This window comes from Oncorhynchus clarkii, unplaced genomic scaffold, assembly GCF_045791955.1.
Source record: "Oncorhynchus clarkii lewisi isolate Uvic-CL-2024 unplaced genomic scaffold, UVic_Ocla_1.0 unplaced_contig_5334_pilon_pilon, whole genome shotgun sequence".
NCBI classification, from domain to species: domain Eukaryota; kingdom Metazoa; phylum Chordata; class Actinopteri; order Salmoniformes; family Salmonidae; genus Oncorhynchus; species Oncorhynchus clarkii.
The window spans coordinates 62,648-82,053 of NW_027260988.1; the positions used below are offsets into that span (position 1 = coordinate 62,648).

General features: G+C 45.8%; 1 protein-coding gene across 1 annotated transcript; it reads right to left on the reverse strand.

Annotated features, from left to right (window-relative positions):
- Positions 1 to 405: 405 nt before the first annotated feature.
- On the reverse strand, positions 406 to 1,287 carry LOC139402809 (uracil nucleotide/cysteinyl leukotriene receptor-like). Its single transcript, XM_071146735.1, has one exon. It carries the CDS (start codon positions 1,285 to 1,287, stop codon positions 406 to 408), a length of 882 nt encoding a protein of 293 aa, XP_071002836.1.
- Between the last annotated feature and the right edge of the window lie 18,119 nt (positions 1,288 to 19,406).

Consider the following 19,406-nt stretch of genomic DNA (forward strand, 5'->3'; position numbering starts at 1 on the left):
GGACTCAAACCCACAGCCTTGCAGGTTCACTGCCCTACCAACTCAGCCACACAGGACCAGAGGTTAGAATTGGTCAACTTCAGGGCTAAGGTTAGGGGTTATGGTTAGGCTTACGGTTAGCTTAAGTGTTAAGGTTAGGCAAAGCAGGGTTAGTGTGACTGCCATTCTGAACCATGCACAATCTGCCAGTCGTATATTCACTACCTACAGTATAGTTGAATTATCTCTTAATTCCACACACTGTTTAGCGTTGGAAAACGGATTGCATTTGAAAAAATTCATCAACATAGGGATAGATATATGTTTTTATCAAAACATAATAACTAGAAAGCACATTCACAATCAACTCAATAGTCTGTGATGGGTGGACCAGCGGCCATCTTCTATGGTTGTGCCACCTCTCACTCACTGGCCCCTGAGGCAACAGGGTAGTTTCCTACTTCTGTGCAGGTAGAAGAGGGGCTGTACCAATCCACATAACACCAGGAGTAACATGTTGAAGGCATCGAGCAGGCAGAACACCTTGGGTGCGATGAAGTCGCACAGAAGGTAAATGACCGCTGTGAGAATGTTGTTGATCAACATTGTGGTCATGACGACAGAGACAATCATGAATGCTCTCTTCTTCATGGCGTTCATCCCTTCTTTCTCCTTTTCCCCTCCTCCTCTTCTCTCCATCTCTCCCTGCCCCAGTTTTGGGCGCTTCAGGACACGGAGGATGGAGAGGCTGCAGAATAGATCGACGAATAGGAAGAGCAGGATGTAGGTGATGAAGCAGTGGATGGGGAACTGAGGTGCGTAGAGGGAAACAGCCGTACCGGTGAACATCAGCGTGACCCCCCAGGCCCCGGCCGCCCACCCTACCCTGTACCTTAAGGGTTTGTACTTCAGGAAGACCACAGGGTGGACCACCGCCAGGTAGCGCTCCACACAGATGCAGCACTGGAACACGGGACGGCTGAAGAGGAGAAGAGAGGCGGTGTAGGCGATGACTCTGAAGTGGCTTTGATATGTTGTGAGGACGTAGACAGCATCGGCTAGCGGGATGAACAGACTGTAGCCAATCTCTAGGACAGCCATGTTGAAAATGAAGATCTCCGTGGCGATGGAGGCGGAGCCGGTGATGAGCCAGAGAGTGTAGCCATGGATGGGGAAAGCAAGAGCAAACGCTGTGAGTTCACAGGCAAGGAATACTGAGGTCAGGTCCTTGCAGTATTCCCAGTGAAAGTTGAGTTCTTCAGTGTGGGAGAGGTTTAGAGAAGAGGAGTTTACTTCTGTGAAATTCATTTCTTCAGAAAAGAGATGAACTGAGTCAATGGTAATGATGTGGTTGAAAGAGAGAGTAACACAGTGTGACAGATGCAGCCCTGCGAGCGAGAGAGAGAGAGGGTAAGAGAGAGAGGGAAAGAGAGAGAGAGAGAGAGAGAGAGAGAGAGAGAGGGGGGGGGGGAAGACAGAACATACTTCAATGTCTGAACCACAAGGTGAGAGTCAAGGTTTTTCCAGAACACAGGCCATATGCAATTCAATGGAAATCTCTGAAGTAAGAAATTCATTTCAACAGTTGAATTCAAATGATTAATGAACAACAGCATTGTTAAAATGTATTAACAATTGCAGTTAATTCGATTGCTATTAATTTATGACATGCATTTCCCCACATTTATATTTGATATATACCCACTAGCATAAAGAATCAACATGACATACCTGGATGCAAAGCTCTCTCTGGTCTCTGTGTGAATGGTTCATAGACTGAGATTGTGATCCTAGAGCCACAGGCCACACCCAGGTGGTGTGTGAGTGTGACTCTCTGTAATTCCAAATGGCATCCTATCCCTTACATAGTGCACTACCCTATCCCCTAAAGCATGTTGTTTACTACCTTATCCCCTATGTAGTGCACTACACTATCCTCTATTTAGTACACTACCCTGTCCCCCAAAGGATGTTGTTTAATCCCCTTACACCTAAAGCAGGTTTTCCCAAACTGGGGTACGCGCAATGCCGTCAGGGGTACGCCAAATAAGATGTGATTCACAGATAGTTTTTGTTATATAGATACAATATTGTAACATTTTATTTCTTTACATTTTCAAAGAGTCATTTGGGTGAGTTTTTTTTGCGCCTGAGTAGCCTCGTTTCACTGGCAAACATAAAATGAAACCATCTAGTGTTCAGTGAAATAACAACACAATGTGAATTACAGGTAGCCTAGTCAAATAATTTATATCCAATCACATTAACCGTTACTCTCTCACGGAATTCCACAAACAGTCCGTTTGTAGCCAAACGTAGCTGCTGCTGATTTTGGTATCTGTACTGATGGAGCAAAAGCCATGACAGGGAGACATAGTGGAGTGGTAGCGTGCGTGCAAGCAGTTGCCCCCGACGCCACTTGGGTACACTGCAGCATCCACCGAGAGGCTCTTGGGTACACTGCAGCTCCAACTGAGAAGCTCTTGCTGCCAAGTGGATGCCTGACAGCTTGAAAGACGTTTTGGACAGAATAGTGAAAAAGGTTTACTTTGTTCAAGCAAGGCCCCTGAAATCTTGTGTATTTTCTGCACTATGCAATGATATGGGCAGCGACCATGTGACACTTTTACAACATGAAGAAGTGCGCTGGTTATGAAGGGGCAAATTATTGACACGTTTTTAAAATTGAGAGACAAGCTTAAAGTTTTCTTTACTGACCATCATTTTCACATGTCTGACCGCTTGCATGATGACGAGTTTCTCACACGACTATCTGTTTTTTTCTCACCTGAATGATCTGAATCTAGGATTACAGGGACTCTCCGGAACTATATTCAAAGTGCGGGACAAAATTGAGGCTATGATTAAGAAGTTGGAGCTCTTGTCTGTCTGCATTAACAAGAACAACACACAGGCTTTTCCATCATTGTATGATTTTTTAGTGTGCAAATGAACTCAAGCTTACGGACAATGTCAAATGTGATAAAGCGAAGAACCTGAGTGATTTGGGTGCACAATTACGCAGGTACTTTCCTGATACGGATGACACAAACAACTGGATTCCTTATCCCTTTCATGCCCTGCCTCCAGTGCACTCTCCTATATCTGAACAAGAGAGCCTCATCGCAATTGCAACAAGTGGTTCAGGGAAAATGTATTTAATCAGAAGCCACTGCCAGCTTTCTGGACAGGGCTGTGCTCAGAATATCCTGCCTTGGCAAATTGTGCTGTTAAGACACTGATGCCCTTGGCATCCACGTACCTATGTGAGAGTGGATTCTCGGCCCTCACTATCATGAAAACTAAATACAGGCACAGACTGTGTGTAGATGATTTAAGACTGAGACTCTCTCCAATACAACCCAACATTGCAGAGTTATGTGCATCCTTTCAAGCACACCCTTCTCATTAACCTGTGGTGAGTTATTCACCATTTTCAATTAACAAATAAGCTTTTATATGTAAGATGATTAAATAAAGAGCAAAATTATTGATCATTATTATATTATTATTTGTGCCCTGGTCCTATAAGAGCTCTTTGTCACTTCCCACAAGCCGGGTTGTGGCAAAAACTCACTCATTCTTATGTTTAATAAATTTATTGTATAGTGTGTGTGTGGCAGGCTTACAATGATGGCAAAAAACAACATTTGAGAGTGTGCTGACCCTGATGCTAGAGGGGGTACGCAGCTGGAGGTTGAATGTTTAAAGGGGTACGGGACTATAAAAAATGTGGGAACCACTGCCCTAAAGGATGTTGTTTACTACCATATCCGCTATTTAGTTCACTACCCTATCTCCTAAAGGATGTAGTTTTATACCCTATCCCCTAAAAGTTGTAGTATACTACCCTATCCTGTAAAGGATTTTGTTTACTACCCTATCCCCTAAATGATGACATGCGCTACCCCCTAGGTTTTGTTTTGGGTCAGGATCTAACATCATGCTGAGGGAGTGATATTCAAGGTCATGATCATAGTATAAAAAGCAAAGTATACAGTTAGTAAGAATACATTGGGAATTAACAGAACTTGAGAGAGTTATATTTTTTTAGCATTTAATATGGTAGAACGAGACTAAAGACTAATAGAAAACAATGACCTGATCGTTGATATCTTATCTCTTATAATACTGTCTAAGTGTGTCTACATTATGTTTCAGTAATGTTATTGATGCATTGCAACCATTCATATCAAAGGATCAACAACATGTTTAAATGTTTTCATTATCATTCCCAATGACAAGGCAATTCTGAAAAGTGATTTGAATATATGTGATTATGTGTTTTAGGTTTAGTTTAGGTCTTTGTTTGAAGGTAAAATCAGTGGTGTCCCAATTGGCACCCTATTCCCTATATAGTTCACTGTTTTCAATCAGAGCACTTTGGGTCCTGGTCAAAATTAGTGTACTAAATAGTGAATAAGGTGCCATTTAGGAGACAACCAAGGTCAGTGCTGCTCCAAATGTGCTCTGATTAGACAGTCAAAGTGGCTGAGCTACAGGGAGAAACAAACACGGCCAGCAGCTGAGGCTGTTGATGCAAATGACTGGAGCTGTGAGGTAAAACTCTGGGTGTGTCACAGAAGTCAAGGGATCATTTAGGTAAATAAAGTTGTTGAGAATCTTCTTGTAATGTAAGCACTCTATGGATTCAATAATGGAATAATGTTGCGTATTCCATTAAGTATTATTTTTTTGACTGAGAATTCCTTTTTACAGAAATCAACTGTTGCAGTGAGGCATTGAGTCATTGAAATGTATACAGTAGATTTTAAATGGCTACTGTACATCAAAGAGCAAGACATATTAACTCAAGCCAAGACTTATGTAATGAATACTCAGGGAGAAATAGGTGTAGATTCACACGCAGAGCGCGGCAGATGTTTATTGCACCTTCACAGAAGGCTGGAATCGTGGTCACCTGCAGGCAATGGTCAACCCAGGTAGGCAGTCAAAAACAAACAATACCTCACAACCATACAAACAGAAAAAAACTGAACTAAATAGGGAGCTGATGAGACCAGATAAGAAATGAATGTAGGTGAAATCAATGAACAAAAATGAAAGACAGCGCTACGTTCCAGAACACAGAGAAAAGCAACACAGGGTTGACTAAGAAAAGCAGAACCATTCACCTAATACTTTCCATGTTAACAGAAGGTTAGCCGTTTTAGCACAGCAGCTATTGCTGGGGGGAAGCTAATGGTTCATGCCTGAGTTGAACATGGAAATCAGTACATTTCCCTTGTTACGAAGGAGGCCAAGGGGAAACCACACTGCTGAATTATCTGTATTCAAATCAGAAGGATTCTGCATAAGTCAATTTAATGAATCAATATTTTATTTTCACTGTACACAGGTGTATATATTAATATCGCTCTTGGGTCACTTCTTTTCTGTATCATGGGAAAATATCTCTAACAGCGAGAGAGAGAGAGGAAGAGAAAGTGAGGAATGGAAGGAAGGAGGAGGAAAGAGAAGAGAGGGGAGGGGGAAGAGATGAGCAAGGGAGGGGGAAGAGAGGAGAGAGGGAGGGGGAAGAGAGGAGAGAGGGAGGGGGAAGAAAGGAGAGAGGGAGGGGAGAGAAGAGAAATGGGGGAGGGGACTGTTATACAAGCAACATGATCATGTAAAGTGTTTCTGGACCCATCTGCAAGAAAAACAAAGACAAGGGAGTGGGACATTAGGAGGAAAGAGTTAAAAGACAGGAATGAATCAGTCAGTGTAACGTAGACACTGGGAGTAGAGAAACAGGTGGTAAGTTAATATAACAAATAACATGGATACAACGTAGGAGTAGCATCTGGACATGAACAACAGAACATGAGAAACAACAGAAACATTCCTGACTGGGGAAGGAACCTAATGGAATGTCAAATAAAAGGAAGATAATGAGCAAGGTAATGGATTCCAGGTGTTCTTAATGATGAAGCGCAGGTGCACGTAATGATGAAAGCCTGGTGCGTGTAATGTTGGTTCCCAGGACCGGTGGTTCGTAAACCAGCGACACCGAACGCTGGATGGGAGGAGCGGGACTAGACGTGACAGTCAGTGGTTGGGAAGCAGCCAGTCAGTGAGACAATATTTAACTCTTCAGCTCGTCATGGAGCTCATGGACCTTCAGTCGTTCTTCGCTCTCCACTTGTCCAGAGATATCTGCAGAAGAAAAAAAGACAAAAAGAACAAACTCATGAGTATCATACTTACTTGCAAATCCATTTTAAATCAGGAAGCAAACATAAGTTCCAATTCGGTTTACTAATGAAATTGAAATGGAATCTGCCCCACCTTTGATTGTCAAAATGTTCTTGCTGATAGGCTGTTTATTGTCAGTGTTGTGGCTGATTGGTTGTTTGGGATCCTCCCATACAGGTTCTGATGGTGTTTGAGGCTCCTGCAGCGGTTCTTCTTGGCCTTCTCAGTTCCAATGTAGAACTTAGAACAAAACTTACAGAAAAAGCCTGACTTGGGGACCAGACACTCCATGCCTGATACTGATCAAACAGACCAGAAACAAAACCAGGTTCAAATATACAGAGACATTTGATTAGACTATGGGACCTATGTAAACATTGTTGTGGAAATTCATACTGAGAGAGACTTTGTCATTTCTTCAAACAATCATCTTTATTTAATATTGATTAATTATTGCAATAATGGTCGACCCCACACCCTTGAGTGTTGGACCGAGTAACCTAACTTTTACGCAAATGCAAAGTGCATTATATAGCTAAGAATGCTTTGTCATGGTTGGTTCCACCCCTCCCATGCAGACCAAGGAGTATCATAAGCCGTTCTGGGTTCATCCAGTCGTTATCATCACAGGGTTGTTGTCTTACCCACCCCGGCAAAGTTCCACAGTTGCAAGGGAGATGTTGAGACAATGAGGTGTTGTTCTACTCCTAGCTATCTTTAGTAAAACACATTCTTGTCTATGTAATGCAGTCTTTAACTCATTTGTCAGCTCGAGCCATCTCTATTGACCATACGCCCAGATTAGCTACAGGGAACTAGAGTGGAGACCGTATAAACACAGACTCTAATAGGACAGAAATGTCTTACTATTAGTTAAATATTCATTGTTAACCTCTCTTGAGTAGGGGGCATTATTTTCACGTCTGGATGAAAAGTGTGCCCAAAGTAAACTGCCTGTTACCCAGGCCCAGTTAAATATTTAAAAGTCTATAGTTTGAATTTCGCGCCCTGCAATTTCACTGGATGTTGGCCAGGTGGGATGCTACCATCTTCTGTTGGCACTCCAAAAGGTCCCAGATACATACTTTGTGCTTTTCGTCCTAATACTGGAGACTCCTTCTCTGTGGCTTGAACCTCTCTGACAACCTTCACTTTGTCCACCTCTTGAAGCTCTGCTTGAACCCATCCATCAACCTTCATCCCTTGTTTCAACCCCTGGCTGAGCCTCCTCTCCTTCAACCTTAGTATCGACCCCTTGTCCATGTATCCTCCTTTAGTACTGAGACAGTGAGTCCTCCTGTTTAGTATCAACCCTGTCCCTGTCTCCACCTTTAATCCTGACTGAGACAGTGAGTCCTCCTGTTCAGTATCGACCCCTGTCCCTGTCTCCACCTTTAATACTGACTGAGACAGTGAGTCCTCCTGTTTAGTATCGACCCCTGTCCCTGTCTCCACCTTTAATACTGACTGAGACAGTGAGTCCTCCTGTATAGTATCAACCCTGTCCCTGTCTCCACCTTTAATACTGACTGAGACAGTGAGTCCTACTGTTTAGTATCAACCCCTGTCCCTGTCTCCACCTTAATACTGACTGAGACAGTGAGTCCTCCTGTTTAGTATCAACCCCTGTCCATGTCTCCAACTTTAATACTGACTGAGACAGTGAGTCCTCCTGTTTAGTATCAACCCCTGTCCATGTCTCCACCTTTAATACTGACTGAGACAGTGAGTCCTCCTGTTTAGTATCAACCCTGTCCATGTCTCCACCTTTAATACTGACTGAGACAGTGAGTCCTCCTGTTCAGTATCAACCCCTGTCCATGTCTCCACCTTTAATACTGACTGAGACAGTAAGTCCTCCTGTTTAGTATCAACCCTGTCCCTGTCTCCACCTTTAATACTGACTGAGACAGTGAGTCCTCCTGTTTAGTATCAACCCCTGTCCCTGTCTCCACCTTTAATACTGACTGAGACAGTGAGTCCTCCTGTTTAGTATTGACCCCTGTCCATGTCTCCACCTTTAATACTGACTGAGGCAGTGAGTCCTCCTGTTTACTATCAACCCTGTCCATGTCTCCAACTTTAATACTGACTGAGGCAGTGAGTCCTCCTGTTCAGTATCAACCCTGTCCATGTCTCCACCTTTAATACTTACTGAGACAGTGAGTCCTTCTGTTTAGTATCAACCCCCTGTCCTTGTGCCCTTCACTCTCAGCCACCCCCACTATACATCTGTGTTGCTACCATCTGTAAACTGATGCTGCCCATCACCTCATTTAATGGACCACACCTGACATGCAAATGTTTTCCACTGGTTATGACAACACTAAGTGATGTTTAGTATGGTTGAAGAGAATATGCTGTGCTGTGTAGAATGTTTTCCACTGGTTACGACAACACTAAGTGATATACAGTATGGTTGCAGAGAATATGTTGTGCTGTGTAGAATGTTTTCCACTGGTTATGACAACACTAAGTGATGTTAAGTATGGTTGAAGAGAATATGTTGAGCTGTGTAGAACGTTTTCCACTGGTTATGACAACACTAAGTGATGTTCAGTGTGGTTGAAGAGAATATGTTGAGCTGTGTAGAACGTTTTCCACTGGTTATGACAACACTAAGTGATGTTCAGTGTGGTTGAAGAGAATATGTTGAGCTGTGTAGAATGTTTTCCACTGGTTATGACAACACTAAGTGATGTTCAGTATGGTTGAAGAGAATATGTTGAGCTGTGTAGAATGTTTTCCACTGGTTATGACAACACTAAGTGATGTTAAGTATGGTTGAAGAGAATATGTGGTGCTGTGTAGAATGTTTTCCACTGGTTATGACAACACTAAGTGGTGTTCAGTGTGGTTGAAGAGAATATGTGGTGCTGTGTAGAATGTTTTCCACTGGTTATGACAACACTAAGTGATGTTAAGTATGGTTGAAGAGAATATGTTGAGCTGTGTAGAATGTTTTCCACTGGTTATGACAACACTAAGTGATGTTCAGTGTGGTTGAAGAGAATATGTGGTGCTGTGTAGAATGTTTTCCACTGGTTATGACAACACTAAGTGGTGTTCAGTGTGGTTGAAGAGAATATGTTGAGCTGTGTAGAATGTTTTCCACTGGTTATGACAACACCAAGTGATGTTCAGTATGGTTGAACAGAATATGTTGAGCTGTGTAGAATGTTTTCCACTGGATAAGACAACACCAAGTGATGTTCAGTATGTTTGCAGAGAATATGTTGAGCTGTGTAGAATGTTTTCCACTGGTTATGACAACACTAAGTGATGTTCAGTATGGTTGAAGAGAATATGTTGAGCTGTGTAGAATGTTTTTACAGCCCAGGTCATAGTAAAATATGCATATCCTTGCTTCAGGTCCTGAGCTACAGGCAGTTAGATTTGGGCATGTAATTTTAGGTGATTTCTTTTTTTAAATACGCGATATTAAAAGGGAAGGAAACCTTCAGGCCCTTGTTACACAATGTGGTACTCAGTGCAGAAGTTTTCAATGGTATTTAATGATATTTTAATGCTATATTATTTAGCATAAGTATACGGTGCATATATATCCTTTTGTATAATCTTTAAAGAAGACAGAGAGACAGGGAGATCCTTATTAAGAATGAATTTAATCGAATCAACCCAACAACATCTTCATAGTAACTTTCAAGCACAATCATCATCCATCATTTCAAGAGAAAACACATGTAATATTTGGTGCCAGTCTGTTTCTGCATTAGCCAGCTGAATGGTCTGTCTCTCTGCCAATAAAACATCAGGCTTATATTAAAACAGAATGACACCAGGTCTATTTACGAAGAAGTCGATTATGGCAAGGGTTCAATACGAAACCGTGCTATTTCACTCTTCACATTTAAAGATCATTTAAAAGGCAGCGTTTACCGTGAATGCCATCTCTGCAAACACGCTACCGCCTCCTTTAAGCATGATCAGATTGATTCCAGGAGTAAATATCACAATTTTCTTGCTAAATATATACGATTTGAGAAGTTCTTCGACTGGTTTACACTCTATGTGGGTACATAATATTGGGTCTGCAGTATAAATTATCAAAACAAAATCAAACCATCACTTCCTAGGCTACTGATTACATTGGAAATATAGTTAAACATCATGACTTAGAAAACAATTAAATACATGAGGAAAAAAATCAAACATTTAAAATCTCAAATGATTAGAACATAGAACATAAATACAATCAAATATACTATGTTTTTAAGGCACAAATTGGTTGAAGAGATTAGACTTTTTGCCTTAGAGACCTCTAATACAGGGCAGCTTTCCAACCCTGTGGAGGTGGAGAAGTGGCTGAACAAACCCTGAGATAATACTGATGCAGAAACAAATGGACATGACTGAAAAAAACACCATGTAAATAACGTAACTTTGAGTCAGTGCCATCACTGCCACTGGGAGTTGATATCACCAGTACTGTTGGCAGTTGAGACATAGTAGCATACACCAGGATAATCTTCACCTTCATCTTAATGCTGTTTGTCCCTTCCCTGTCCCCATCCCACGGCCCTGGACGTTTCAGAGCCCAGACAACTCCGAGGCAGCAGAATGACATAAGAAAATGTATAATTGACTGTGCAAAGAGAGAGTAGACGAACACTGGTGTAAAGTTATCAAAAACACATAGACAGCAGGACCCAAGAACCATCAGCCAGACAACACTACAACACCCCACCCTGTATCTCAGGGGTTTGTACTTCAGGAAGACCACAGGATGGACCACCGCCAGGTAGCGCTCTACACAGATACAGCACTGGAAAAGGGGACGGCCAGTGAAAATGAACCCATAGGCAAAATCAGAGACTTTGTCAACAAGATCAGACAGGAAGTAGAGGTCAGCTATGCTGAAGGCATTTAAGGGGCAGAAGAGGATCTCAGACACGGTCAGATTGAGAGAGAAGAACTCTGAGGACATCGTCCCTCCAGCTCCAGGCAGTATCAGCCACAGGATGTAGACATTGGTGGGGAGACCCAGGATGCTGTTGACTAAATAGGAAGCAGTAAATGGACAGCCTGTAAACGTGACTCAATGAAGGAGACAGGAGGAGATGTGGACATATTGACTTTAGATAAGTTCATCTTAACGATTTACGTAACTGTTTTGTGTGAAAGTTCTTGAGATCTCTAAGAAAAGAGACAAACATAAACAAAATGAGATAGAGAGACAAAGAGAGATAAATAGAGAGAGGGAAAGAGAGAGACGGGACAGAGGGAGGGAGGGAGAAAGAGAAGAGATAGTGTAATGCTCCGGGTGTCGTGGGTGTGAAGTCAAATGCAGGAGACAGAGAGTTCAATGCTGCGCATCTTTTAATCGCACCAATGCACCACAGGGTGCTCACAAAAACGTTACGTTCCCAAAACACAGGGAATCAAAATGTACAAATGGGAAACAACGTGCCTATACCACAGAGCCGAAGGTTTACATAGAAATAATCCCGCACAACAACCAGGCGGGCCGGCTGTCTAATAAAGACAAACTAATTAAACATCCACAGGTGCTACCACTCAACATACAAGGAGGGGAAGGAAAAACAATCAGTGGCAGCTAATAGGCCGGTGACGACGACCGCCGAGCGCCACCTGCCCGGGAAAGGGAAACACCCTCGGTCGGACTCGTGACAGTAACCCCCCCCTGACGCGCGGCTCCCGCAGCGCGCCGACACCGGCCTCGAGGTCGCCCCGGAGGACGAGGCGCAGGGCGATCCGGATGGAGGCAATGGAAATCCCTTAACATGGAGGGATCCAAGATGTCCCCCACCGGTACCCAGCACCTCTCCTCCGGACCGTACCCCTCCCAGTCCACGAGGTACTGCAGGCCCCTCACCCGGCGTCTTGAGTCCAGAATGGCCCGGATCGTGTACGCCGGGGACCCCTCGATATCCAGCGGGGGGGGAGGGACCTCCGGTACCTCACTGTCCTGCAGGGGACCAGCTACCAGCCGGCCTGAGGAGAGACACATGAAACGAGGGGTTAATACGATAATAGGAAAGGAGTTGTAATCGATAACAGACCTCGTTTATCCTCCTCAGGACTTTAAAGGGCCCTACACACTGCGGACCCAGCTTCCGGCAGGGCAAACGGAGAGGTAGGTTTCGGGTCGAGAGCCAGACCTTGTCCCCCGGTACAAACACGGGGGCCTCACTGCGGTGGCGGTCAGCACTCCTCTTCTGCCGTCCACTCGCTTGTCGTAGAGATTCCTGGACGGCCCTCCAGGTCTCCTTGGAGCGCTGTACCCATTCCTCCACCGCAGGAGCCTCGGTCTGGCTCGGATGCCATGGTGCCAGGACCGGCTGGTACCCCAACACACACTGAAAAGGGGACACGTTAGTAGAATGTATTGTGCCCACTCCCCTGGCCGATCCTGGCAATACGACCGCAGAAACCTACCCACCTCCTGGTTCACTCTCTCCACCTGCCCATTACTCTCGGGGTGATAACCGGAGGTCAGGCTGACAGAGACCCCCAAACGTTCCATGAACGCTCTCCATACCCGGGACGTGAATTGGGGGCCCCGATCAGAAACGATGTCCTCCGGCACCCCGTAGTGCCGGAAGACATGGGTGAATAACGCCTCCGCAGTCTGTAGGGCTGTAGGGATACCGGGCAACGGGAGGAGACGGCAGGACTTAGAGAACCGATCCACAATCACCAGAACCGTGGTGTTCCCCTGAGACGGCGGGAGATCGGTTAGGAAATCTATGGACAGATGTGACCATGGCCGCTGTGGAACAGGGAGGGGTTGTAGCTTCCCTTTGGAAGGTGCCTAGGAGCCTTACTCTGAGCGCACACTGAACAGGAGGAGACATAACCCTTAACGTCCTTAGCCAACGTAGGCCACCAATACCTCCCCTGAAGGCTCCCCACTGTCCTCGTCACCCCAGGGTGACCCGAGGAGGGTAGGACGTGAGCCCACCGAATCAGTTTGTCCCGAACACCAAGCGGCACGTACCTTCGCCCTGCTGGACACTGAGGAGGCGCGGGTTCAGCCCGTAACGCCCGCTCGATGTCCGAGTCCACCTCCCATACCACTGGGGCTACCAGCTTCGAGGCGGGAAGGATGGGAGTAGGTTCGGTGGACCCATCCTCCGTGTCATAAAGGCGGGACAGTGCGTCAGCCTTCACGTTCTGGGAGCCCGGTCTATAAGACAAAGTAAATCGGAACCGGGTGAAGAACATGGCCCACCTTGCCTGACGTGGGTTAAGTCTCCTAGCTGCCCGAATATACTCCAGATTCTGGTGGTCGGTCCAGATGAGAAAGGGGTGTTTAGCCCCCTCAAGCCAGTGTCTCCACACCTTCAGAGCTCTAACCACCGCTAGCAACTCCCGGTCCCCCACATCATAGTTACGCTCCGCTGGGCTGAGCTTCCTTGAGAAGAAAGCGCAGGGGCGGAGTTTTGGTGGCGTACCCGAGCGCTGTGATAGCACGGCACCCACCCCAGCCTCGGACGCGTCCACCTCCACTATGAATGCTAGAGAGGGGTCCGGATGCGCCAACACGGGCGCATCAGTAAACAGCGCCTTCAACTTGTTGAATGCTCCGTCCGCCTCTGCTGACCACTGCAAACGCACCGGGCCCCCCTTCAGCAGTGAGGTGATGGGAGCCGCTACCTGGCCAAAACCCCGGATAAACCTCCGGTAGTAGTTGGCAAAACCCAGAAACCGCTGCACCTCCTTTACCGTGGTCGGAGTCGGCCAATTACGCACGGCCCTAATGCGATCACCCTCCATCACCACCCCCGAGGTGGAAATGCGATATCCCAGAAAAGAGACAGCTCGTTTAGAGAACACGCATTTCTCAGCCTTGACGTATAGGTCATGCTCCAGCAGTCTACCAAGCACCTTGCGCACCAGAGACACATGCGCGGTGTGAGTGGCCGAGTAGATCAGAATGTCATCGATATAAACCACCACTCCCTGCCCGCACAGGTCCCTGAGAATCTCGTCTACAAAGGATTGGAAAACGGCTGGAGCATTCTTTAACCCATACGGCATGACGAGGTACTCATAGTGGCCTGATGTAGTACTAAATGCGGTTTTCCACTCGTCTCCCTTCCGAATACGCACCAAACTATACGCGCCCCTGAGATCCAGTTTTGTGAAGAACTGCGCTCCGTGGAACGATTCCACCGCCGTAGCGATGAGAGGTAGAGGGTAACTATACCCCACTGTGATGGCGTTTAGACCTCTATAATCGATACACGGACGCAAACCTCCCTCCTTTTTCCTCACAAAAAAGAAACTTGAAGAGACGGGTGAAATGGAGGACCGAATGTACCCCTGTCCCAGCGCCTCCGTGACATATGTCTCCATTGCCAACGTCTCCTCCTGGGACAGCGGGTACACGTGACTCTTGGGAAGCGCAGCGTCTACCTGGAGATCTATCGTACAATCCCTTCCCGGTCGATAAGGTGGTAATTTAGTCGCTTTCACTTTAATGAAAGCGATTGCCAAATCGGCATACTCGGGGGGAATGCACACCGTGGAACCCTGGTCTGGACTCTCCACCGACGTGGCACCGATGGAAACTCCCAAACACCTTCCAGAACACTCCTCTGACCACCCCTGGAGAACCCCCTGTCTCCACAAAATTTTAGGATTGTGCCGGGCCAGCCAGGGAGTCCCCAGCACCACTGGAAACGCAGGCGAATCAATAATAAAGAAACTGATACGCTCCCTATGATTCCCCTGCGTCACCATATCCAGTGGGACCGTGGTCTCCCTGACCATCCCTGACCCTAATGGCCGGCTATCTAGGGAGTGCACGGGGAAAGGAGAATCTATCGGCACCAGCGGAACCCCTAACTTAAGGGCGAGTCCGCGATCCATAAAGTTCCCAGCTGCGCCTGAATCGACTAGCGCCCTATGCTGGGAAGAGGGAAAAAAGCGAAGGAAAAAGGTTAAGACAAACATGTGGCCAACAGGGGGTTCTGGGTGAGTTTGATGCTGACTCACCTGGGGTGACCGAGAAGCGTTCCGCCTGCCATCTCTACTCCCAGACGGACCCCCCCCAGCACCGATCAGACGTGTGTCCTCTCCGACCACAGTTGGTGCAGGGAAGGCCTCCTCCTCCGGTACCCCTCGGCGCAGCCCCTCCCAACTCCATCGGAATGGGAGCGGAGGGGCTGGGTGGTGGAACGCACAGGACCCTCTCTGAACGCCCGCGGGCAGCCAGCAGATTATCCAGTCGAATGGACATGTCAATCAGCTGATCCAGTGACAGAGTGGTGTCCCGACACGCTAACTCCCGGCGGACGTCCTCTCGGAGACTACACCTGTAGTGGTCCATGAGGGCCCTGTCGTTCCACCCAGATCCGGCTGCCTAGGTCCGGAACTCCAGCGCGTAATCCTGGGCGCTCCCCCTCTCCTGCCTGAGGTGAAATAGTCGTTCTCCCGCCGCTCGGCCGTCTAGAGGGTGAAAAAACTCTGGGTAGTGCTCCCGCGCTGAGTCTGGACCATTCCAGACCGCGTTCGCCCATTCCAGGGCACGACCCGTGAGGCAGGAGATGAGGACACTCACCCTCTCTTCTCCTGAGGGAGTGGGTCTGATGGTGGCCAGGTATAGCTCCAGCTGGAGCAGAAACCCCTGGCAACCCGCCGCCGCTCCATCATAAGCCCTCGGTAGCGTCAGACGGAGGGTGCTGGAGTCGGGAGATGGGGAGTCCGGAACCGTGGGTGCCGAAGGTGGAGAGAGGAGCCCACTCCTCTCCCATCTGTCCATTCTCTCCATCACTTGATCCATCGCGGATCCGATCCGATGAAGGACGGTGGTGTGGTGGAGAACCCGTTCCTCCATCGATGGGAGAGGGTTGGCTGCTGCTCCTGCTGACTCCATTCAATTTGATAGGTGCGGGATTCTGTAATGCTCCGGGTGTCGTGGGTGTGAAGTCAAATGCAGGAGACAGAGAGTTCAATGCTGCGCGTCTTTTAATCGCACCAATGCACCACAGGGTGCTCACAAAAACGTTACGTTCCCAAAACACAGGGAATCAAAATGTACAAATGGGAAACAATCCCGACCGGACACTAACACGTGCCTATACCACAGAGCCGAAGGTTACATAGAAATAATCCCGCACAACAACAGGCGGGCCGGCTGTCTAATAAAGACAAACTAATTAAACATCCACAGGTGCTACCACTCAACATACAAGGAGGGGAAGGAAAAACAATCAGTGGCAGCTAATAGGCCGGTGACGACGACCGCCGAGCGCCACCTGCCCGGGAAAGGGAAACACCCTCGGTCGGACTCGTGACAGATAGGGAGCGGGGAGGAGGATTGTTATACAAGCAACATGATCATGCAAAGTATTTATTCTAGCTATAATTGCATTCTCATCTGATATATGCACATGCAATCATTCTGTAACCACAGAGGTAGGGTATTATGTATTGCTGTGATTAAAAACTGTTCATTTTTACTGTGGGTGAAAAATAAACGTAAAATGCTGTTTTGTGCAGTCTTGCCAGAATCACAATGAAACACTCAAAAATCCTGATGAAGCTAAACTAAGATACTCTCGTACATTATTTTGTAAATAATGAATGTAAACATGACAAAATATCAAAATGTGACCGTATGTTTACATAACTTGCCAATATTAAGATTTTGCTCACAAAAGGTTAGGGAAAAAGGTCAGGGAAAAAGGTCAGGGAAAAAGGCCAGGGAAAAAGGTCAGGGAAAGGGGTCAGGGAAAAAGGTCAGGGAACAGGGTCAGGGAAAGGGTCAGGGAAAAGGGTCAGGGAAAAGGGTCAGGGAAAAAGGTAAGGGAAAAGGGTCAGGGAAAAGGGTCAGGGAAAAAGGTCAGGGAAAAGGGTCAGGGAAAAAGGTCAGGGAACAGGGTCAGGGAAAAGGGTCAGGGAAAAAGGTCAGGGAAAAGGGTCAGGGAAAAAGGTCAGGGAAAAAGGTCAGGGAAAAAGGTCAGGGAAAAGGGTCAGGGAAAAAGGTCAGGGAACAGGGTCAGGGAAAAGGGTCAGGGAAAAAGGTCAGGGAAAAGGGTCAGGGAAAAACCTAAGACCTACTTACACAGTATGGTGATCTGTGCAAAAGTATTCAATGCAAATCTAAGACACCATTGTAGCTGTAACTGATCTTAAATTTCGAGGATGAATATATTGAAAAACACACTTTTTGCCCGCACTATGAAATAGTGTGTGTGTGTGGGGTGGAGGATCTATCTCCGCACATCCGGTAGACACACACAATATCTCAGACAACACTGGCTCGATTTTGACGAAACATGGGTGAATGATGCGTCTTGCCATTGGGACCCATCATTTACAAAGTTACTGATTGGCCAGATGGTGGCGCTATGAAAAGAGATCTAGTGTGAGGAGGTCTCTCAATGCAATTGTTTTAATACAAAATGGCTATTATTAATGTTATTAATGGCTGTTATAAAACAAAATGGCTGTTCTTGACTAATAAATATTCACATGGGTGTGGTCTGGCATGTAAACACATAAATCAGTCAAGGACATTCATATTGTTAGCAGTTGATGCTACTCTTCAATAACATAGACCCTAAAGCACACCAGGGGGAGGAAAATAGGTGTATTCAAAGCTGACAAATCATGCTTGGAAGCAGATGGTTGATGTTCATGCTCCCCTGTCCTCAGTGATTCTCTCCTGTGATTTTCTCCACAGAAGAAAGGGACAGGATGTACTTTATAACCCAGCCCAAGCCTGTAGTTGACCAATTAGAATTCCTTGCAATAAAACTGGACCGATGGCCAAATAACAACTATCCTATTTCAGGTTCAATGTATGAACAATTTGGACCAATGAGAACTTGCCATGTAGCTATGAGTCCCGGACTGAAATTCCTCCCATGTCTCTTACCCATTGATCATTAAACCCCTATTACAGAAAAAAATACTATTTCCATTGATTGTTAGTACTCTATTGGCCGATGGGTTGTGTATTTATCTTTGAAATATTCTTACAATATTGTAACACGCCTTGGTACACATGTTGAAAACACTGTCAAGACTCAACAAGAACATTCATATCGAATCAAATCAAATGTAATTATATAGCACTTCATACATCAGCTGATATCTCAAAGTGCTGTACAGAAACCCAGCCTAAAACCCCAAACAGCAAGCAATGCAGTTGTAGAAGCACGGTGGCAAGGAAAAACTCCCTAGAAAGGCAAAAACCTAGGAAGAAACCTAAAGAGGAACCAGGCTATGAGGGGTGGCCAGTCCTCTTCTGCCTGTGTCGGGTGGAGATTATAACAGAACATGGCCAAGATGTTCAAATGTTCATAAAAGACCAGCCTGGTCAAATAATAATAATCACAGTGGTTGTCGAGAGTGCAACAGGTCAGCACCTCAGGAGTAAATGTCAGCTGGCTTTTCATAGCCGATCATTGAGCTCATCTCTACCGCTCCTGCTGTCTCTACCGCTCCTGCTGTCTCTACTGCTCCTGCTGTCTCTAGTGTCATCAACAACCGCTGAATATCATAGCGCTACATACAATAAATATTACTGTAAATATTTATATTAATGAAATCACAAGTGCAATATAGGAAAACACAGTTTAGCCTTTTGTTAATCCACCTGTCGTGTCAGATTTTGAAATTCTGCTTTACAGCGAAAGCAATCCAAGCGTTTGTGTAAGTTTATCGATCGCATGACAAAACATTAAGTACACTTAGCATCAGGTAGTTTGGTCACAAAAATCAGAAAAGCAATCAAATTCATTGTTTACCTTTGATGATCTTCAGATGTTTTCACTCATGAGACTCCCAGTTACACAACAAATGTTCCTTTTGATCCATGAAGATTATTTTTATATCCAAAATACCTCCGTTTGTTTGTCGCGTTATGTTCAGAAATCCACAGAAAAGAGTGGTCACGACAACGCAGACGAAAATTCCAAATAGTTTCCATAATGTCCATAGAAACATGTCAAATGTAACCAATCCTCAGGTTGTTTTTAAAATATATAATCGATAATATATCAACCGCAAATGTCTTTCACAGTAGGAGAGGGGAAAACAATGGCTGTCCAAATTCTGTTGCGCGAGCAAAACTCATGTGACCACTTGACGCGATGTTATCGTTCTGGCAAATTTCTTCAAAATAAAAGCCTGAAACTATGTCTGAATACTGTTGACACATTGAGGAAGTGATAGGAAAAGGAATCTGGTTCATATCCCTTTAAATCCAGCAAAGGGAGGCTATGGAACATGGA